This window comes from Microtus ochrogaster (assembly GCF_000317375.1).
Source record: "Microtus ochrogaster isolate Prairie Vole_2 chromosome 14 unlocalized genomic scaffold, MicOch1.0 chr14_random_1, whole genome shotgun sequence".
In the NCBI taxonomy this organism is placed as follows: Eukaryota; Metazoa; Chordata; class Mammalia; order Rodentia; family Cricetidae; genus Microtus; species Microtus ochrogaster.
The window spans coordinates 29,803,192-29,825,954 of NW_004949096.1; the positions used below are offsets into that span (position 1 = coordinate 29,803,192).

The window sequence follows — 22,763 nt, forward strand, 5'->3', positions numbered from 1 at the left end:
AAAAAAAAAAAAAAAAAGATTAATAAACTAATTAGAGCTAGCTTTTGTTTCTTATTTTCCCTTAATTTATAAGTTCTTTAGGTCATTTTTACTTGTCTTTCTCTTTTTCTTCTTATTTAAATATTAAGATATACTAACTTGAACACTAAACAAATTATGTATATGTGGAAAATTATGTAGTATTCAGGACTTTTGTTTATTTATTTTTATTTTATGTGCAATGGTATTTTCTCACGGGTGCCAGAATTACAGACAGTTGTGAGCTGTCAGGTGGGTGCTGGGAATTAAACCTGGGTCAGTGCTTTTAACTACTGAGCCGCTCTCTGTCCAGCCTCTCATGTAGTATTTCAATGCATGTATGAGTTGTATGATTTTTTTTTCTTACATATTTGGGTGTTATGCCTGCATGTATATCTGTATCACATGCCCGCCCGCCTGGTGTCCTCGGAGGCCAGACAAGGGTACTAGAGTCCCTGGAACTGGGGTTATGGATGGTTGTGAGCCACCTTGTGGTTGCTGGGAATCAAACCCAAATCCACTGGAAGACCAGCAGTACTCTTAACTGCTAATCTATCTCTCCAGTCCTTTAAAAAAAGGGGGGGGGGATTTTGCTCCATAAACAAGATTGGCCTGGAACTTGGTGAACATTTTCCTGCTACAGCCTCCCAGTTCTGGAATGACAAGCAGGTCTTTTTTTTTACTTTTTTACTTTTCATAAATCGTGATCAAGAAGGGCAGGTGGTGGTAATGCGCGCCTTTAAGCCTTTAATCCAAGCACCCTCAAGACAGAGGCAGGTAGGTCTCTGAGTTCAAAGCCAGTCTGGTCTATAGAGCAAGTTCCAGGACAGCTAGAACTACACAGAGAAACCCTGTCTCAAAACAAAACAAAACAAAAAGTTGATACAAAATTCACACAAACAGCATTGTAGATATTTTAAAATGATATCCAATCCAGTGGTTTTTAATTTCACAGTTGTATATGCAGCTGTTACCATTAATTTCAATGCACAGTTTTATCTTGCATAGGTTTTTGTTTTGTTTCTCTCTGTTTAACTATCTTAAGGGTTAACTGAACTTGGGTTCACTGTAATGAACTTAAGTGTTTTTGTTTGTTTTTGTTCTAATCTCATCACAGCACCTCTGGAAGCTAATGGTCGAGGAGTCAGACTTACTGGGTCAGCTGAAGGTAATAACTCTTGAGGTGATTGTGAAAAGCACTCTTGCCTAGACTTCTGTGGTAGGCTCACTTGTTTACGCAGGTGAGAAATCATATGTGATGCCACAGAGCTTCTGTACTCCATAAACATTCACATTCACTTGCCTCTGTTGTGCTCTGAATGCCATCAAACACAGAGTCCTCCCGCAAGGCTGCCTGTATACTTCTTTCTAAATACCAAGCCCGTGTCCTTCAGACTGATAGCATCTGTCTGATTCTTTCTGGTAGTAAGGGCCTCTGGGCTCTGATTTACTCAGTTGTATATTGAAATTCTTTCCTCAGATCATTAAAGACTTTTACCTTCTGGGACGAGGAGAACTGTTCCAGGCCTTCATTGACACAGCTCAACACATGTTAAAAACACCACCCACTGCAGTGACAGAGCATGGTAATTGTCCCGTGGCCCTGAGAATAACAGCTTGCTCAAGTTACAGGGTGTTTCTTGGCTGATGTTGTGTGCTGTATGTTTGCCTGCACAGGCCAGAAGAGCAGGAACTTGAGTCACAAGCATTTGTGAGCTACATGTGGGCGTGTGGAAGAGAACCTGGGTCCTCTGCAGAAGTAGCCAGTGCTCTTAACTGCCAGTGCTCTAGCCACCTCAACCTAACCTGGGAAAGTCTAGTTAGAACTAAAGCTCTAGTTCTGAAACTGGGTCTCAGAACAAGTAAAAGAACGGTCTTCAGTACTGTTAAGACTTTGCTCCTGGGGCTGGAGAAATGGCTCAGAGGTTAAGAGCATTGCCTGCTCTTCCAAAGTTCCTGAGTTCAATTCCCAGCAACCACATGGTGGCTCACTACCATCTGTAATGGAGTTTGTGCCCTCTTCTGGCCTGCAGGCAGACACACAGACAGAATATTGTATACACAATAAATAAATATTTAAAAAAAAAGAAAAAAGACTTTGCTCCTTACCTTTGTTGAACACCCCCACCCCCATCTGTAACAGCCCAGCCTGGTCTGTAGCAGCAAATTAAAGAAGTCTAGTGAAGTGCTTTATTTTAATTGGCCCTCCCCAGGTCACATGGCGATCATTGTAACAATGAAGAAGTGAGGCCTTAGTTAATGGCTGCCTCCTTCCAGACACAAGAGAATGTAGGAAGAATCCAAGCCAAGAAAAAAGAAATAGGAGGGAAAATGGAGACTAGTGTTTTATAGTTTAATGAGACAATAGATATCTACTGTACCTTTTGTTACAGATATCAGAAAAGCCAGTTCAGACTCATTTAAGCAAATAAAAAGGATAGAAATTATTGATTCTCATACTATCTCAAAGATAATTAGGTAAAACTTTGTCTTCTTGGCCAGCAGAACAGGCTCCAGCCCATTGGTGCTCGACCTTCCTAACCCTGTGACTTGTTAATACAGTTGTTCATGTCGTGGTGACACCCAGCCATAAAATTACTTTTGTTGCTACTTCATACCTAATTTTGCTACTATTACGAATCATAATGTCAGTATTCGATATGCAGGAATCAGATTTGGAACCCCCGTGAAAGGGTCATTCAACCAACTGCTGCTCTTGCCATATTTAAATGTTACTAAAACTGATCTCAAAAGAGCTGCATTCTTCTAGAGTCTGAAGAGAGCCTCTGGGTTGGCTTGGATCAGATCAAGTCTATAAAATGTCAGCTGTCAAGATCCATTTGATCATGCTGCCTCCCCAAAAACTGGATGTTGCCAACCCCACTGACACTACAGGATCTGTACTAAGCAGGAATGATTCTAAGCAGGAATGATTCTAAGCAGGATTGTTATAACAAGGACAAGGAGACATTAATGCTGGTCAGACAGAATCCACAGATGTTGCTTTCCTATGTCTTTGTTGCAGATGTAAACGTGGCCTTTCAACAGTCAGCACACAAGGTGCTGCTAGATGACGACAACCTTCTCCCTCTGTTACACTTGACAATCGAGTATCATGGGAAGGACCATAAAGGTTTGTTACTCTCCACTTGCCTCCTCTCTGCATCTTCTAGTTCTAGACCTTAGGGATCACTTAGTTTAGTTATCTAATTTTGTACAAGTACAAACATAATTCCAGAAAGGTTCAGCTCCTCTGTCCATAGGTTGTAGCATGAATAATAAAAACCCAGAGACAGATACTGGGGTTCAACCTGAAGATCAGAAAAACAGAGCAGCCAGCCGCTGGCTCTTACTTTTACCTCAGACCGAAATGGTGATCCTACCTCCAGGAATCTCAGAATGAGAATGAGCTGAGACTTGTCTCCTCCAGTCTTATATTTGTCTCTAGTGCTGGGGTTAAAGGCATGCACCACTACTACCAGGCTTCTGTGGCAAACTAGTGTGGCTACTGAGATTAAAGGTGTGTGCCACCACTGCCTGGTCTGTATGGCTGACCAGCATGGCTGTCTTACTCTCTGATCTTCAGGCAAGCTTTATTTATTAAAATACAAATGAAATATCACTTACAATAGGTTTTTGAGATTGCATCTATATTTTTGTCTAAAACACATCTCAGAAAAGCCCTCACAGAAGTTCCCTCCCCTCTACCTTTGTTGTCTCTGTAAGTCCTGCTATTTAATGTATGCAGTTCATCTTGGTCTCTCTGGTTTTAATTAACCAAGGTATCTTTCATTATCTTCTTAACTTTAGCAGATGCCACCCAGCCAAAAGAAGGGCATTCTCGGGAAACGTCCCCACGGGAAGCTCCTGCTTCCGGCTGGGCAGCTCTAGGTCTCTCCTACAAAGTACAGTGGCCACTGCATATTCTCTTCACCCCCGCCGTCTTAGAAAAGTGAGTACTTGAGTTTTTCCCAGTGAATATTTCCCACCTTATATCCAAGGGAAGAAGTGTGAACAGGAGTAAGATGGGTAGGAGTGAGCCAGTTGTCCAGCTGGTTTCTACACTAGTGAGCCAGAGGGGGAAAAAAAAAAACAGCCGGGCGATGGTGGCGCACGCCTTTAATCCCAGCACTTGGGAGGCAGAGACAGGCGAATCTCTGTGAGTTCGAGACCAGCCTGGTCTACAGAGCTAGTTCTAGGACAGGCTCCAAAGCCACAGAGAAACCCTGTCTCGAAAACCAAAAAAAAACCAGTGAGCCAGAGGTTGCACACTTGCCTGTCTTCAGGAGCTAGCCGGGTTCTAGTTTTTTGTTGTTATGAAAAAGACAAGATAAAAAGCAACTTGGGAGGAAAGGACTTATTTGGTGTATATGTCTAGATAACAGTTCTTCATTGAGGGAATTCATGGAGGAACAGAGGCAGAAACCACAGAGGGGGGTGCTTCTTACTAGCTTGCTCCTCAGTTTGCTCAATTTACTTTGTTATACATCCCAAACCCACCTGGTCAGGTGTGGTGCCACAGTGCACTGGGCCCTTCCACATCAATCATGAACACCAAGAACACACCCCACAGATTTGCCCACAGCCCAGTCTGATTAAAGCAGTCCTTAACTGAAGGTCCCTGTTCTAGGTAACTCCAGCTTCTGTCAAGTTGACCAAAACTAAAACAACAAACAGCAGCTCACATTAATAAGTGAGGTAACAGCCCTGAAACAATAGTTCTTGGGAGGAGCACTGCCCGTACACAGTGGGACCCAAGATCCCCAGGAAGGAGATGAGAAAAGCACACTGCACTCTGAGAAAGGATGAGGAACCCCATGCTCTGTGGCTACAGGAATGAGGAAGACATCTCTCTTCAGCCTTCCCCCATCTAGCTTGTTCTCCACAACATGCCTATTGTTTTACAATAATGAGAAACTGGGCAGACTGGGCATAAGCAGGAAATGGTGAGGCTGTTGGAGGATTCTGCAACAGGTTCAGAGCTCATCAGGTGTACAGGCCTTATCCAGAGACTCAAAGACTTAACAGCTCACAGATGCCCACAGTCCTGGTTTGAGACAGGGTGTGTGTGTGTGTGTGTGTGTGTGTGTGTTTATAAAATTTAATGTTTTTAATATAAAAATATTTTAATATTTAAACTTTAAGGTATTTGGTTTTTAATATTTGATAAATATTTTAATGTCTTTTTAATAAGTATGTATATGGGTATGTGTGATGAATGAGTGCAGGATCAAAAGAGGACACTGGCTCTCTTACTGCGGCTTAGTTATTGTGTTGGATAGCTGAAATTCATTTCACTTTCTCACCACTCTTCTAGCCTGCCTGTCTTTGTGTGAAGGGATGTTAGATTGACGTTCATATCTCAGTGATGCTTCTGTCATAGGTACAATGTTGTTTTCAAGTACTTACTGAGTGTGCGCCGTGTCCAGGCTGAACTACAGCACTGCTGGGCTCTTCAGATGCAGCGCAAGCACCTCAAATCTAACCAGACAGATGCAGTCAAGTGGCGCCTAAGAAATCACATGGCCTTCCTAGTAGATAATCTTCAGTACTATCTCCAGGTATGTTCTGTGCGGTTTATGGAAGAGGTGGGAAAGGAGCCTAGAGAACACTGAGATGGGGCAGTTCTGTATCTGGTAAAATGCTGCAGTTGGAGAAAATTTAGGAGTTACATCACTAGGTATATTTCTTGGCATTTTAAGGGGAAGTGGATATCCATAGATAAAGAGATTTAGGCTTCAAGATACTTGTTTGCCAGATATTTTGGAATTCTCACGCATGTCCAGTCTTTTGACATTGTAACATGACATCATTTACAGAGTTCACACCCAAAAACCATGCAACAGTTACCACGCCCCTTCCCTCCCAAAAGAATCTCATTTTAGAATTTTGTGCTGCCCCTTGACTACATGTACCCCATACCTGTCCTTGGCTACATGTTGGACAAGCTTCTTGTTGCTGACCATTTCAGTCAGTGGAAGGGATGAGGCATGAGTGGATTGGGCCGGGGTAGGGGAGAGTGGTCTGCAAAGACATTTGAAGCTATTAAAAATTACACACCATGGAGCTGGAAAGATGGCTTAGTAGTTAAGAATGCTAACCACATGTGCAGAGGACCCAGGTTGGGTTCTTAACACCCACATGGTAGCTGACAACATCAGTAGCTCTAATCCAATAACTGTAGTCCCAGAGGATCTGACACGCTCTTCTGACCTCCGTGGGCACCAGGTATACATGTGATATACATACACACATGCAAACAAAATGTGTAATTTATATATATATATTTGCACAACCATGACTGGGAATATAGCTCAATTGGTAGAATACTTACATAGCATACAGGAAGAGTATGATGGTACCAGTCTATAATCCCAACACTTGAGAGGTAGAAGCAAGAGGATCAGAAGTTCAAGGTCATCCTTAGCTATACAGTGAGTTTGAGGCTAGCCTGGCCTACATAAGACCCTGTCTCAAAAACAGAAATTATACAATCAGTCAGACCTGTTGACATACAACTATAACATCCACACTGGGAAGTGTCAGGAAGGAGAATCATAAAGTCTGGGCTATAGCAAGACCCTATGTCCAAAGAAACAGATGACAGGGTATGAGGCTCAGTGCTACAGCTTCTTGCATACACAAGGCCCCAGCAACACACACACTTTACAAGGCTCAGCAATTGAAGTATGTCTTTGGTCAGCCTAAAGTGGCTAGAAGGAAGATGAGGGCTGGTGAGATGATTGAGTGGTGAAGGCTAGAGCCACCAAGCCTGATGACCTGGGACCTACATGGTAGAAGGAGACTGGAACAGACCCTGGAAAACTGTCCTTTGCCCTTCACATGTACCCTGCAGCATGAACAATTCACACACACATACACACACACACACACTCACACACACACACTCACACACACACACACACTCAGACTAAAAGGTGAGAAGAACCATAGAATAGAGCACTCAGGATGTGCCAGGTGCTAAAACAAATTATCTGTCTGTCAGGTAGATGTGCTGGAGTCTCAGTTCTCACAGCTTCTTCATCAGATCAATTCTACGCGGGACTTTGAGAGCATCCGATTGGCACACGATCACTTCCTAAGCAATCTTTTGGCACAGTCCTTTATTTTGCTGAAACCTGTAAGTAAGAGCGGTGGGGTTCCGGAGAGCACTTCTAACATATTCCTTCAGGCTCTTGGAATTGACAAAATAGGAAACTATTAAGTCCTTGTTCAATTCCATTTTTACAAAATAAAGAGGCAGCCGTAAAAGGGAACTGAAACGTTGTTCCATAGGTGTGGTGAGCAGGTGTAGATAAAGAACTGGGTATTTAATCCCCAGGAGAAATGAGTGTTACAGGAGTGGGCCTGACTCTACAGCACCAGGATCAACCAATAAATTGAAAGTTTTCTTCATAGGCACATAGTGACTCATCATTCTGACTGTGTGTCCCATCTGCAAGTACACACATTTAGCACTTTTGTGGAAGCTCTCCTGGAGTCATCTGTGACCTTGTGACCATCTAAGGCCAAAGGACATCTAAGTCAAACATGTAGATTGGGGTCCAGGCATAAGTAATTTTTAAAGCACACAGCTCGTTCCAATCGTAAGATGAAAAGTGAGAAACTGAAATAATCCCTATAGTGTTTATACTTGAATGTCTGTGGTGAACAAGTTGTACTGCTCAGGGTGCCAACCATAAATGGTATAGGCTTCTTTTTGCTCTGGTATTTGGAGCTGTTACTTGCCAAATAAGGGAAGAATAACTAAAGTAGTCAGTATTTCAAAGGGTTCTGTGAGCTTAAAAAAAAAAAAAAAACACAGCAGTGATAGGCACTGTTCTTACATGGCATGGGTGTATCCTGAGGAAAAGCAGAACGTCAGAACAGGTCATCATAATGAAGTCTTTATTGAGTGCTTACTGTATGCAAGGCACTGGGGATACAAAGAGGTATAAGTCATGGCTCTGCCCTTAAGGAGCTCACAATCTAGTTGGAAAAACAAGATGTACATACAAAAGTCAGCAACAGCACACGTGACCTGGACAATTGCCAGTAAACAACACAGATACTACAACAGAGAAAGGCGGAGTTCACTAAAGGCTGCAGTGGGGAAGGACCATTTCACAGAATGGGACTTGACTGGTACTAAAGAGAAAAGAAATCCCAGGGAACAGTGTTCATAGCTCAAAGGCAAGAGCACGCGCAGTGTGTCTGATAAAGGATGGTGAGCTACTGGCGAGTAGAGTGGAGGCTTTGTGCAGGGGGACAAAGCATGCAGCTGTCCCAGGAAGGGATGTTCATTTGCATGTTGTTTGGGAGGGCTAGACAACTTGAGGGTGGGTGGTGTCTGGAGTTCAGACAGGGGAGGTCAGCTATTAGACTATTTTCCCAAACCTTGCATTTTCGGAAGTTTCTTCCTTCATTTCCTAACACCAACTGTATTTTTGGGTAGGTGTTTCACTGCCTGAATGAAATCCTAGATCTCTGTCACAGTTTTTGTTCACTGGTCAGTCAGAACCTGGGTCCACTGGATGAACGGGGGGCTGCCCAGCTGAGCATTCTTGTGAAGGTGAGTCTGCCTGGCCACTGGCTACATGTTCCTACCCCCACCCCGCTGAGCAAACCGCCTTTGCTCTGGCCCAGTAAAGCCTATCCCAGAACAGACAAAGAAATGACAAGATAAAAAGATAAAAGCGTTGCTATCAGTGGATATTGAAGATGATTAATGTACTGCCTCACAGTGTTCAGAAATAGTTCAGCCCTGAATAGGTTCAGCCCACCAAGTATGCATTGGCTTTGTGCTCATTTTCTCACATCCCACTTCCTTCCCTGAACCAGCCTCCCAGCTCACTTGTAATTATAATCTGAGACTATATTTATCTCCTGTAACAAAGCAAGCTCAGTGCAATCCCGGTATGTGATAGAATATATTAATCTGAAATGAGCTTCAAATTCTTACTAATGAGAAAGTACTTTCATGGAAGTCATGCATTTCACGGACATGGCATTAAGAAGTCAGAGTCGTTTTAGGAGCTGACAGAAATGGGAATGTGGTCCCTAGCACTCTGCATGGGTAGTGACAGCTTGGGTCTCAACAGGGCTTTAGTCGCCAGTCTTCACTCCTCTTCAAGATTCTCTCCAGTGTTCGGAATCACCAGATCAATTCAGATTTGGCTCAGTTACTGCTCCGGCTAGATTATAACAAGTATTATACCCAGGCTGGTGGGACTCTGGGCAGGTAAGACTAATCCTTGGGGAACTCATTAGGTTTGGGGGAGGAAGTTAATGAGTTGTAAAAGTCCAAAAGGGAACTTTAACCTTCATCTACAAACGCCCTCATTTTATAAGCAAGGCTCAGAGATACAGGAAGTGGGGGGAGGGGAGTTATTTCATAATTTTTCTGGAGATTATGTAAAAATCATCAGCATGGTGAAATACTACAGCTGAGGGTGAATTCTGTGTTAGATTATGTATGTTCTAAGGGGCAGTGTGGCTTACACAATCTGCTCTGACACATACTAGCAGTGCAGCTGTGGCACCATGCTTCACTGGCCACTGCCTCTTCTAGACTTCTTTAAATCTAATAATGAGATCCAGTGGTAGCCGGCTCCTCAGCGGTGTCATTCTTTCTAGTTTTAGCAGAAGCCAGACAATCTTTTGGAGTATCAAGGTAACATCAGCTGTATCTCAGATGACCATGCTTCTTGGGAAAGCATAGCATTTAATGAAACTTTTTTTCTTTTTTATAGTTTTGGGATGTGAAAACTGGTTCTTAAAATGAAGTAACCATCAGTCCTACCACGCTCTGATTTCTGTAATAAGCCTCCCCAGGCATCACAAGATGCCTGCAGACTGGTGAAAGGATGCTACCTTTTCTTCTAGAAGCAGTCCAGAGGTCCTCCCTACCATTCCTGTAGGGAAACTGGGGCCAGCTATCTCTCGACCACTCAAAGGCTTTGTTCCTTTACACTAAGACATCTGTTGGGTGGGTTCACTTGTGCAACAGCGGTGTATTGAGCATTTACTATGTACCTATGGACTCTTCAAGGTATGGAAGATACCACAGAGAACAATGGGAACCAATAAAATATGTTTAGGATTGGTTATGTAAAGGTCAGCATCTAGTTGTTACCACCAACTTAGAAAAGACTTTCCCTCCTCTGTACCACATAATTTATAACTATACAGATTGTCTTTAGTTTTCAGAAATTTAAGATTTAAGAGCCTCCCTCCTTTAAGAGCCTCCCTCCTTTAAGAGCCTCCCTCCTTTAAGAGCCTCCCTCCTTTAAGGATATTCAAAACCTGACCTCAGCAGTTCAGCCAGTAGGTTCTCGAATTCTTTCAGACTGGTAATAGGGGGTAGTTCTAGCTGAACAAGATGACAGCGGTCAAATTGTTCAGATGTTAGACAGTGAAAATTGCAAACTTCTCCCTGTGCTCAGATAGTGAAGTCACTAATGTTCCTATCAGCATAAACAAAGGAAATACTCCATTAACATACCTGCCCTCCACAATGGACAAGAGTGCAGTCTTTGGGCCTGTCTGTCCCCGATTGTTCTCTTCTTTACCACCCACTGTGAAAGCCTGTACTTGTCACCTACGGAGGATCCCTTCCATTGTTACCTCTAGAAGCAAAGCATGGCAGACAATGGCCTACTGCTTGTTTTTATAAATAAAGTATTATTCAAACAATCACACATACTCGTTTACCTAATGTCTATGATTGATTTCATCTCACAGCAAAAGACAAGAAATTGTGACAGACGAAATGACTGTAAAGCCTAAAGTATTTACTGTTTGGCTCTTCATAGAGAACATAAAGACTAGTAAGTAGCCTTGATTTAGAGAGTGACAGGTTGTTTGTTAATGGGGACAATGTTGAGTGCCAGGAAGGAATGGCTTCCAGCAGTTGTGACAGTTAACGCTTGCTTTACAGAAAAATTGTCCCGTCCCGTCAAGTTCATTGTCACTGTCCATTCATACCAGTTGGTCGTCTTCCCTTTCAGCTCTGAGTACCACAGATCAGCTGTTAATAAGCTCAGGTCTTAATGGCCTTGATACCCAGAGTGTCCTCGACCCCGTTCAACTTTGGCACTACTGTTTATCTAGGCCCTCTTGTACTCTAAGCAGAACATTTTAGATGGCCTGGGATAACCTTGTGACTTTGACAGTGGTGCCACAGGATAAATTTCATTCCTACATTTTTATCTTCCTTTGTTTGCTGTACTGCTAAAGTGATGATTAAGCCTGCTGGGAAACTTAAGAGAAGATCCTATAGTACCATGTTCTGAGATTAAGCTCAAAGAAACAGATGAAGAAATCTCAAGTTACTACAACCAAAGAGAGTCAACATTTATTTTATCATAAAAGTTCAGCAAATAAAACTATGTACAAGATTCATGCAAAGAATACAATTCCACACAAGACACACTTAAAACCTGATTAAAACACAATCTCCACAATAGCAGGGATAAAACCAGTAAGACCAAGTATCTTCAGTGAGAAACATAATCATGTTTATATTTTGGATGCTGTTTGAATCCAATTCTCTCCCCAACAATGAGGCACTGGATCACCCACTCTTGTGACACCACAGGCAGCTGCAAGGCTTCAGCACACTTGAGCACCGAGGCTGGGCATGAGGGGTCTGTCACCACCACATCAAATACCCCTAAAGCAATGTCTGCAAGAAGTAGGGGGAAGTGAATGAGGAAAGAACACTCAGTTTAGCTCTTATTAAAAGAACAGGTGCCTTCTAGCCAGTATTCCTACTCTGCCAACCAAAGCCCTCTTACAGATACTGCATATTCATAGCCTAAAATAAAGTTGTCATCACCACTTGCTAACCTTGTAGACCTAATAATAAACAGAAATGCCACTGGAGACTATAAAAGCAGGAACAGCTTTGTCCTTCTCTTACACTAACCAATCCTTTTGAAGATGGGACTTCTCTTAAAAATAATGACTGAGACTTGGACCACACAGGCTAACAGCTGTGAGTCTATGGACATCCCTGGAATGACAGCGAACACACACTTTCCAGGTACCTTTGTTATGGGCACTTGAATGGTGCTGCTTCACGGAGGCTGCCCCTCCAGTCATGAGGATCTCAGACCAGAGCTCCAGGAAATTCTGTTGTTGATCTGACACCAAGAGTACCTTCAGATTCTGGAAAGGGTTTTCGCGGGGTTGCCTATGAAGGAGTTGGAGATGCAGTGTTTGGGAACTGGAAAGAACCTTAGTATGACCCGTCATAACTAACGATTAGCTCATCTGCAAAGGCACTCACTCCTGCACATCCGAATGCTTCCCTAACTAGGTCACGTAGTGGACTAAGTCCTGCCTCTCTTCTGATGAGGTATGCACTCTGGGATCCTAGACTTTATTAATAAGCCAATCAAGTTATGCTTCTGAGTTCCCTCCCGTTTAATGATTGAAACTTAATCCTAATCTCAGTGCTTCCACTAATAGGGGATACTGGACCTAATCTTCCCACATCTTCGGAAGGTTCCCAGCCAATGTAGAATATGAGACGCTAGCAATAAAGTACTTGACTCCAGAAATCATTTCAAATGTCTACAGACATTCCAGTTTCTAGTAACACTGTTTTCCCAACTAGACTACTAGACTTTCCTTAAAAGCTAGTCTTCCTATTGTCTCGGCTCTAGACAGGCTCCCAAACACTCACCAATCCAGAATTCTCTGCTCCTCAAGGCTATACCCAGCAGGCAGCAGGTAATTACGGTAGTTTTGGAGCTGGTTGGCATGGCAACTGTCATGGACCCAGACATGAGACACACAAGGAATTCCACTGGCAAGGCACAGGAAGTACTTCCGGGTTCGACAATGCTGATCCGCAATTAGGAGACACTGGTAGGCTGTGTTACACTGGAGGAAAAGGAGCCCAGGTCTGGTGGTGTCCAGGGAAACCTTTCCTGACTGCACCTGATATATACCCTCGAGAGCCAATATGAAGAATTCTAGTTGGTATCAAAAATACCATTTAATCTGTGTTTGTACCTAAGGCTGTGTTGTTCACTGAGAAGCCCAAACTGCTTTCTGAAACATTTACCCTATCACACCTATGGCTTTTGGAAGACCCAAATCTCAAGGGTCAACCATACCAGGTACCCACCCAACCTTCCAGGCTAGAGAATCAGCAAAACCAATAGCTCTATTGCTCTCTCAACACCACTACCACCTAACCCCGGGTTCTAGCTTCTCTTCCTGTACAAAGAAAATGCTGGGCTGAGGTGGCAGAATAGCACAGCACTCTGAAATTCAGCCAACTTCCCAAACCCCTCTGGGCCCTTTTCTCAATACAGAAAGTGAGTAGCCAGAAAAAAAATTGCCTCACCTGGGCTTCATTGAAGTCTTCAAGGATATACCCAGCTCCTGCTCGAAGCTGGCATTCTGTATAGTGCTTGTTGAAAGGAGGAATTTCTAAAAATTCTATATATACATAGAAAAAAATAACCAAATTATTTTTAATAATAATGGTTGGTTTCCTAGGTGCTACTTTAGTACCTATTTGTAACTGCTGCTTCCTTTTCTATTCTGCAGTTATCTATAAAGGCTTAGACAGACACATAGATTAATTTGAGGGACTTCCGTTATTCAGTCAGCTTTCTGAGCTATACAGCACCAAGCAACACACGCTTATATGGAACTGCTGTGTGAAGTCTGGTTTCAAGGGCTAGGTTGTTACAGCAACCTGGAAAAACAAGGCTGCAAACCATCTTTAACATAATGCCAGGCAGCTGCAGGGACTCCTAACACCACTGAGATCGGGCTAGGTCACTGAGTGCACACTTTTTCCTCCACAGTACCTATCTGAATTGTGTGACACAAACTACATCTGCTCTCATAGCCCAGCTGCCCGTCACCAGAGCATCTTTACTCAGATTTTTCATATCCAGCTTCCAAACCATAGAAATCTTAAATGTAGCTCCACTGATCTCTTCCCATGTCCTGTGCCGTATGTTTCTGAGGCTAGAACTGGTTGAGTAGTTAGGAATAATTAAAGTCATAACACATCAGTTGTACCATTTTATATCAATCATATTCCTTCATTTTGATTCCTTTTTTGTAAGACTCGACATTAGTCGAAACTCTACCTGGTTTTTTATTTTATTTATTTTCTTTTTTTCAAGACAGGGTTTCTCTGTTGTAGCCTGGCTGCCCTGGAACTCACTGAAATCCGTCTGCCTCTGCCTCCCTGATTGCTGGGATTAAAGGCGTACACCACCACCGCCACTGGCTTAACTCTAACTTATAAACAACATTCTATCTAGTTCTTAGCTTGGACAGACATCTGGAGATTTCTGTCGCTCACTATATTTGATCTACACATTGTTTCCTACACCACACACGTGTCAGACCTCTGAGTGAGATACATGTCAGTCCACTGGACTACAGACTCCACATAGACACAGAGTGAGAGATGCCACATAAATGACATAATTATTTTAAGGTTAATGAGAGGTCCAAGAATTGAAAGGGCCTAGAAGCTAATTTCCTAGGGCACTGGGGACACCACAATCTCTTCTATTCAAAATAAAACTCATCCTCCACATGGGTTTTCTTAAGTAGGTGCTAGAGCGTAAATGGAAAAGGAGGCAAGTCATCAGAAACATGGTTGACTTGTATGGTTCTAGGAAGGTAAAGCCAGCACCGTGTTCTAATCCCATCTGCCATTATTGTTGAAAAAAAAGCAATTTAACTTTGATGGATTTTTATCATTCATTTTCTATATGAAGAACGAGACTCCCTAGGCCAGGAAGATAACTCAGCAGGCAAAGGCACCACCAAGCCTGGAAACTTGAGTTTGACTCCCTGGGACCCATTAAGGTAGGAGGAAAGAGAACTAATTCTTCCAAGTTGCCCTTGGGTAACAAATATACCCATGTATAAATCTATAAGTATATATCTGAATGTGTACCTATATCTATGTAGTATGTAAATTAACAAAACAAAAAAATCTGTCTCCCAGCTGCTTACCAAGACTTATCTTGAGAACCACTCACTAAGAATTTTGTGAAAATCTATAGATCAGAAGTAGGGCACAAGTTAATTTTACTTAGTTGACCAGAATCACGGTAAACACTGACCCACTCCCCTGCAATAACAAAAAGAACCATTGCCTCACAAAGGAAATGGAAAGACAGTGCATGGATCAGAGCCCCTGGGAACTTACCCTCCTCTTCTTCGCTGCTTCCTGTAGGCCCATCTAGTAGTTTAGAGCGGCTGGTCAGCTTGTCACTAGTTGTGGCCATGGTGAGGAGAAAGGCATAGCCCAGAAACAAGGTCTTGTTGAGGGGCAGGGGCCCTCTTGGCTCTTCCAGGACAGAAGGTTCACCTGTGTTGTCTGCACTCTCGCAGGGGCTCACAAATTCTCCTGCCCCCACTGTGCCTAGGAAGGACAAAGCACAGTTACTGAAATGATACACACAGACCACTGCCTGGACAAAGGCCCAGCACTGAGGATGACTTGATAAGCCATGTCCTAATGAGCCTGTCTATGCTATGACCCAAAGACCATTAATAAAACCAATCATTCTAAGTGGCCAACAACCTAGGACCAAATTTACAATGAAGACAAAACATTTAAACCTAAAATGACCATTACAGTGGGCAGTCGCCTGTTTTCATGTATGGAAATCAACTGGTACTATTTCTGTAACATCAAATACTTCTAAGGCCACTTGAACAGGAAAAAGTACAGTATTTATTTGGAAGCCTTCAATCCACTTTTCACTGCCCATGTTTCTAATTTCCCCAGAATATATGATGTTTCGAAGCAACCTTTAAAGGACAAACAAAAACTTTTCATAACTGCCAAGAACTGTCCCATTCCATCGTGGACTCTCACCAGAATAGTGCAGCGAGTACTGAGTGCTAACGTGTCTTTACATGGAGGTGAATCCACATCAAATACCCTTCGCCAACACCTAGGAAGGGAAGTGAGCCACCATTCTAGAACACCCATGCTAAGATGTGCCCCAGTAAGTCCTCCAGAAGGAAACGATACCTACTGAAGAAGCCGAATCAGGTTCACTAGGAGGCTAAGATGACAGCGGGTCATGCATGCCTCCCTGAAATAAAACCAACATCAAAAACAGTCTCAGAGAAGCCGGGCAGTGGTGGCGCACGCCTTTAATCCCAGCACTCGGGACGCAGAGGCAGGCGGATCTCTGTGAGTTCGAGACCAGCCTGGTCTACAAGAGCTAGTTCCAGGACAGGCTCCAAAGCTACAGAGAAACCCTGTCTCAGAAAAAAAAAAAAAAAAAAACAGTCTCAGAGGCAGGGATGCTATGTCAATGCACTGGACTTTAGAGTCAAACCTGCCTAATCTGGCTTATTCTGCCACATTGAGAAAGTTACCTAAATTTTCTTACATTCCCAAAAATATGGAAAATGAATTCTAAGGGATTATATTGGAATATGAATGAAACACTTGGGCCCCATGCCTCACCCAGTAAATATTTAACAAAGGTTAGCTTTTACTGTCTTTAAATACCTGAAATATACAGCAGTGGTATTGGGTGGGTAAGCAGATAACACAACTCAAAGGGGTAAAAAATATGGTGCTAGGGCAAGGGAACATGGAAATGAATGTGCCAGCCTGAGAAAGCCCTACCCAACAACGGCAGGACTTTACCTCTACCTACAGAAGCCACGACAGCCAGGTCTAGGTCATGGTAGACAATGAACACATGGCTCAATTTTCTTCATACTGAAAGGGAGTGACTTAGAAGGGGTGGGTGGAGGAGAGTGGAGGTTCAGGCTGATGTACAACCTTTCAATAGGAAACTTGAGACAGCCTGAACACAAGATAGTGGAAGAGGGCACAGACAGAGCGCAAGATCTAAGGACGAGGAATTTCACCCATTTTGAGTCTGCTTAAACTACCATACTTGTATTCCCCCGAAGAGCCCACACAGGAATGTTTGTGATCGAGTATCGTCCTCCTGTCTACACTGCTGGGCTCTGAACAGAGGTAAAGAATGTAGTATCACCTGTCGGCTTGTGGATGCCAGTCTGACCATCAGAGAACATCCATGCACTGTGCTCCCATCTTACCAGGTTTCACAGTGGCAGACTTGCGACCTCGCTTAGCAGGGGACCGTTCCTCTTCCGAAGTGATGAGTTTCCTTTTGCCTGACTGAGCTCCCGTGGAAGCACGGGGACTCTCTGTGGTTTTACGGGTGGGCGTTGTGCTGCTGCTGCTGGAGGCAGTAGGGGTGGCTGGAGAGCTGATGTTACTGCGCCGTTTCCGCTTTCCTTCCACCAAATTGTCTGGTGAATAAGCCAAAGGTTGGTAAGAACCCATGGTCTCAACTCAAATCTGACATAGATAGCACTGTGCTCTTTGCCTCCTCCCACAGTCAGGAAGCCTCTTTTATGTTCCAATCCCTGCCATAAATAAGATATGTCTGCTCCCCTGTAGAACTAGGAAGGCCAGAAAAGCCCTAGAGACTTCTCATCTGGCACTTGGAAGGAAACAAGTGTAGCAATAGTTCTAGAAAACGACAACCATCATCATCCAATAAACCACAAGGATAGGCCAGGCAACCATTCCTGACTACTCTAGAAACTGTCCTCCCTTCTCTAAGGCAAGTATGGCCCCGCTGGTAGCTGCTCAGGAAGGTCTTACCTAAGCTGATATCTGCTGCCTTCGTGAGGGGTGTGACAGATTCATATGGGCCAAGACCATATTGCTCTCTTAGTCTGTTTCCTTGCTCCAAGGACAGGATGACTGCCATTCGCTTATACCACTTCCTTTGGCCTTCTTTTTCAATGCTGTAGTACAGCTCCCCAGACTCCTTCCTGTGTCCTTTGACCACTCCTGGGGATGACATAAAAGATACCATAATTGTAGACTGCTTAGCACCCTCTCAAAAGGGCTCTACGAAAGCAGATCTGAGGTAGGGGATGCAGAGAGCCAACAACAGTGGACTGAACCAGGCTTTTACGGAGTCTTAGCTGTTCATCCCAAATGGTTTACGACACTTGGTAGCTACTACACAGGATTAGACAATGTTTTCTGAGAGAAAGCAGTCTTTAGTTACATACTAAAGATTCCCAGTGCTGGACTTAGGGTTGTTGGTGGCTCAAATGAAACCCCTGAAGTGAATGGCATGGTTTCTTAACAATCTTGTAGCAACTTCTAAGCTTTCCATTGTGAAAAATGACAGTTCTTTTTTTTTTAAAGATTTATTTATTTATTATGTATACAACATTCTGCCTCAATGTATGAGGAGGGTGCCAGATCTCAGTACAGATGCTTGTGAGCCACCATGTGGTTGCTGGGAATTGAACTCAGGACCTCTGAAAGCGTAGCCAGTGCTCTTAACCTCTGAGCCATCTCTCCAGCCCCGAAAAATGACAGTTCTGAGAGACCATATATACAGGCTTCTCTACTGTGCAACAGAGCCAGGACAGAAAGTGAACAAAGAAAGGAGAAAATAAACTGTGCCCCGTCTGACCTCCCTGCTCCTGCACCGATTCACAACTGTGCATGGCTGTTAGGAGCAGGGTGCAGGGCATACAAGGAAATGGAGTTAGAACTCAACCTGAGCTTAGGACTAAGGTCTGTTATAACTGGGCGAGAGCTATTTCTAATTCTATTAAAAAACAAACAAAACACTCCTTCCTCTCTATCAACTAATAAACAACATGTATTATCTCACACACAACATAAAAACGGCGCATTACTCTTGATCCTTTTCATTCATGAACAGAAAGGTGCACCTTACTCTCCATTAGCTTGTCTTGCATAAAGGGCTAAGGAATCTAGCTTCCTACCAGGGAAAAGCAGGGAAGAGGAGCAGGTCCTAGTTCTACTGTGCCACAGAATCACTTCCTATACCCGTCTCCTAGGTTAAATCTATCACCAAACTAAATCAGGAAGACCACCTAAAATTGGCAAAAGCCCAAGGCCAAAAAGCCTGAGGAAGGGCAGTTCCTGCAACTGGGAGCTGTGTGGTGCAACACTGGGGACAGACAGACAGACAGACAGACAGCTTCCGTGAGTGGGGTGCCGAATCTCTATTCCTAACGTACATTTACTACTGAGACAAAACTACCTTGAAAGGGCCACATGTGAGCCTCTACTACGATGGCTTTATACTCAAAGCCAGATGCAGTTATACATATGGATATAACCAGGATATATCAGTCCGTGCACTACTCCTAACTGCCATACAACTTGGTGTTATCTAGTGTTAAAGGGAAAGTGGTTCCACAAACACTGAAACAAGGGGGCCTGGAGATTCGAACAGAAAAGCATTCTATCCCAACTCATGGTCAACGCAATATCCAGAGAGGATCTTTCTAAATAACAGTCAACATAATAGGAATCCTTAAAATTACTTAAGGATGGACTATATTCTCAGAACTAAAAGAAGCACACACAAACCCCTAACCATTACCAACACTGGCTACTAAAAAAGAAAGGCAGTGACGTGACATAAGACCATCTTCTGGTAACAGACACACAGGATGCTGAGCTACATCTTCCTGCTGAACTATCTCAGTGGAGCGGCACAGTCTCCAGCTGAATTCTTTCCAATGCAGGCAGTGAACTGAAACGCTGGAAGAGAAAGGAGACAGAATACTGAAAGGGGAAACACTAATGTTGGTGTGGCGAGACCTGGGAAGCACCACCTTATCGCGTCACTAGTGATGGGAGGTGACATCACATACCTCCCTCTGCCCCACAGATAGCAGGGGCACTCACCTCTGACATTCCTTACGGTAAAATAAAAACAAAATCAGAACTCCAGTCTAATGAGAAAACATTAGATCTGACTTGAGAGACACTCTATAAAATACCCATTATTCCTCAAAACTGTCAAGGTCATGGAAAAACAAAAGACAGAAATTGCCACAAACCAAGAGATCAAAGGAAACATGGTGACTAAATGTAATGTGGTGTCCTCAACTGGATCCTGAGACAGAAAAGGACATAAAGAAGATGGTGAGCCGGGCGGTGGTGGCGCACGCCTTTAATCCCAGCACTCGGGAGGCAGAGGTAGGCGGATCTCTGTGAGTTCGAGACCAGCCTGGTCTACAGAGCTAGTTCCAGGACAGGCTCCAAAACCACAGAGAAACCCTGTCTCGAAAAAAAAAAAAAAAGAAGATGGTGACATCTAAATAAAGAATGGTAAAGAATCAAGATTGACTTCTTGGCTCGGGCTGGAGAGATGGCTCAGTGGTTAAGAGCACTGACTGCTCTTCCAAAGGTCCTGAGTTCAATTCCCGGCAACCACATGGTGGCTCACAACCATCTGGAATGAGGTCTGGTGCCCTCTTCTGGCCTGCAGACATACACACAGACAGAATATTGTATACATAATAAATAAATAAATATTAAAAAAAAAGCCTTCTTGGCTCTGACAGACAAATTTTGAATACTTTGGAGAGGGAACACGGTGCGGAGGACACAGGAATCCTCCTAACATCAATCTGTACTTGGGAAATTTTTCTTTCATTCTATAATTATTCAAAATATGTTTACTGAAAACCAAGCTATGAACAAAAAAGTCAATAGCAAAGGTAACCAATGTAACAGGGTGGAATCTCTGACTTGAGAGATCCAGAAAAACAGCAAGGCTGGGGAGGAATGTCTTGGTAACTGCTGACAGGATGGACAATAGGCAACAGGCACAGTACATCAATAGGGACTCTGCTTGCTTTATTACCTGCACTGAAATACTCATCTTCTGAGAGGGCTGTCACTTCAGTGTCCAGGGGTATGGGGTCACACAGGAGAATGTCTTTGCCCAACACATCACATTCATACCCATCATCAAAGAGCAGCTTGTACTTCCCAGCGCCAACATCTCGTGTGATTTTCCCAGAGTAAAAGTAGCCATTGGATGACCACTTGGCCACAACGCGGAGCCCTACAAAGCTGTTTCCTGGAGATGAGGCATCCAAGCCATCAGAAGAAGCAGTAGCAGCCTGAAAAGGAATCTCTGGAGAATCACTCCGGCGCGAAGCACCAGAACCTGCATCCATTCGTTTGGCAGAATCTGGCACACGGGGCATAATTCGGGTGAAGGACTTGTCATCTGGTGACATGTTAGGTGAAATGTCTTCTATGCCCAAAGGACCAGACACAACTGTTTCTCTAAAGACAGATAAGAGAAGTAAGTGAGACCAAGAAAGGACCTGTCTACCAAACCCACTTTTTCCCTATAGGTGTCTTCAACCCGTTTTTTATTAATCCTATCACAGGCACGAGCCCAATCTCAGGGACCTCACGTAGTCAGTGTGGGCCCTTCCTCTCCCTCTGGAACCCCATGTACTCTCTAGTCTCCTCTTCTCTCTACTCCCCCTTATTTTCAGCACTACCCAGGTACCTGGTTCCAGTGGTCCGAGAAGGTGGGCGGCCCCTTCGACCACGCCCACGAGGCGTGACTGGAGCCTTCCCTCCCTGTCTGATGCCAAGGCCTGTATCACCATCTTCCTCACACACTGGTGCCCCTGTCTGACTGATCCCTTTTCTAGGACTAGAGAATGAACACAGGTTAGTTCGACAGCAGCTGCTAAGGAATGCATCCCTTACCATCTCCCCAGGACCTTCCAACTATATGCCAGGCCACGTGTGCAACTCCTTCAGGGGCAAAACCAATCAGCAAACCTCAGCCAGGGAGCAAGGGGGATGGGATAAAAGGACCCCTTCCTGTATAAAAGTCTATTCCCTCCTGACATAGTTTCCTGCTGCTGCTTTTTAAGATGCCACACCCATTTCTGCCCTGCCTTCTCCTCTACTGCAGGCTCTGGATACCCATAAAGCAGACCAAAAACCAAGGAGATACAGCACAATGGGGGCCCGTTTCCAAACATCCTATATTCCCAACCAAAATAGGGGTAAGTTGCAGAATATAGGAATGGCAGGAACATGTATCCAGCATTCCCAACATCCCCTAAGGGGCTTCTCTGCTCACGCGGCTCCTCTCCCAGCAGCCCCAGACAGGAAGGAAGAGGCATGGATTTATCCCATTTCTTCTTCTGCTGTGACATTCAAAGGTTAGTAACCCTGCCCCTGCGGGGTCTCTCTGCAGACCCTGTATGCACCTCAGTTTTCCTGGCCCTCCTCGGGAACTGGGTAAGGCAAAATCGGCAGCTTCTGTCCCGCTGTTCTTCCCTTTGAGCGGCCCGGCTCCTCGCCCTGAGCTGCCGCTGCTGTGCATGGCTGAGAGACTTGTCCCACTTGATGTGTGGTGTGAGCTGGAGGCCTTGGAGGAAAAGGAGCTGATGTCCCCCAAGTCCCCAGAGGACCCTCCTGTCTGGGAAGGGGAAACTTCTGTCTCACACTCCTGACATTCCACAATTGGTTCTTCAGTCTCCTGCAGGGAAGAAGCAGACAGGGAAGCTAGAAGAAGCCACACTAACACAAAGCTAAGTGATGGCTGAGAAATCCTAGAGACTGCAGGAAACCTCACTTCAGCCAGGTGTCTGCGTTGAGTCATGGCTACATAAAAATTTTCAAAGCATAGCCAGGTATGGCGCACACACCTTTAATCCTAGTACTTGAAAGGAGAGGCGGGGGGCTGTGAGACTGAGACCAGCTGGTCTACAGAGCAAATTTCAGGCCAGCCAGGCCTACACAGTGAGACCCTGTCTCAAAATTAATTAAGTAGGGGCTGGAGAGATGCCTGCTCTTCCAAAGGTCCTGAGTTCAATTCCCAGCAACCACATGGTGGCTCACAACCATCTGTAATGGGGTCTGG

The 22,763-nt window shown here is 44.2% G+C and overlaps 2 protein-coding genes across 8 annotated transcripts in view; one reads left to right on the forward strand and one right to left on the reverse strand.

Moving 5' to 3' along the window:
- Tubgcp4 (tubulin gamma complex associated protein 4) overlaps nt 1–10,263 on the forward strand; it is a 36,725-nt gene extending 26,462 nt beyond the window's left edge. The window contains exons 10-18 of one of the 3 annotated variants that reach the window (XR_003378426.1): nt 1,136–1,186; nt 1,499–1,604; nt 3,044–3,151; nt 3,829–3,970; nt 5,402–5,579; nt 7,029–7,159; nt 8,474–8,590; nt 9,120–9,259; nt 9,771–10,263. Coding sequence is in view for 2 of the 3 variants with exons in the window: in XM_005364328.3 (XP_005364385.1) it covers nt 1,136–1,186; nt 1,499–1,604; nt 3,044–3,151; nt 3,829–3,970; nt 5,402–5,579; nt 7,025–7,159; nt 8,474–8,590; nt 9,120–9,259; nt 9,771–9,783 (990 nt within the window). In the remaining variant the exon portion in view is untranslated. Of the gene's footprint in view, nt 1–1,135; nt 1,187–1,498; nt 1,605–3,043; nt 3,152–3,828; nt 3,971–5,401; nt 5,580–7,024; nt 7,160–8,473; nt 8,591–9,119; nt 9,260–9,770 lie in introns of all 3 variants that reach the window. The other 2 variants (XM_005364328.3, XM_005364329.3) reach the window with 2 other exon arrangements.
- A 1,080-nt stretch (nt 10,264–11,343) lies between these two features.
- Tp53bp1 (tumor protein p53 binding protein 1) overlaps nt 11,344–22,763 on the reverse strand; it is an 89,177-nt gene continuing 77,757 nt past the window's right edge. For 4 of the 5 annotated variants that reach the window (XM_005364330.2, XM_005364331.2, XM_026787642.1 and 1 more), the window contains 10 exons: nt 22,108–22,379; nt 21,390–21,539; nt 20,727–21,157; nt 17,678–17,869; nt 17,104–17,319; nt 15,218–15,433; nt 13,379–13,473; nt 12,710–12,909; nt 12,069–12,214; nt 11,344–11,704 (listed from right to left, as the gene is read on the reverse strand). In XM_005364330.2, coding sequence (XP_005364387.1) covers nt 11,517–11,704; nt 12,069–12,214; nt 12,710–12,909; nt 13,379–13,473; nt 15,218–15,433; nt 17,104–17,319; nt 17,678–17,869; nt 20,727–21,157; nt 21,390–21,539; nt 22,108–22,379 — 2,106 coding nt within the window. In that variant the 3' untranslated portion in view covers nt 11,344–11,516. The remainder of the gene's footprint in view (nt 11,705–12,068; nt 12,215–12,709; nt 12,910–13,378; nt 13,474–15,217; nt 15,434–17,103; nt 17,320–17,677; nt 17,870–20,726; nt 21,158–21,389; nt 21,540–22,107; nt 22,380–22,763) is intronic. The other variant, XM_026787643.1, reaches the window with a different exon arrangement.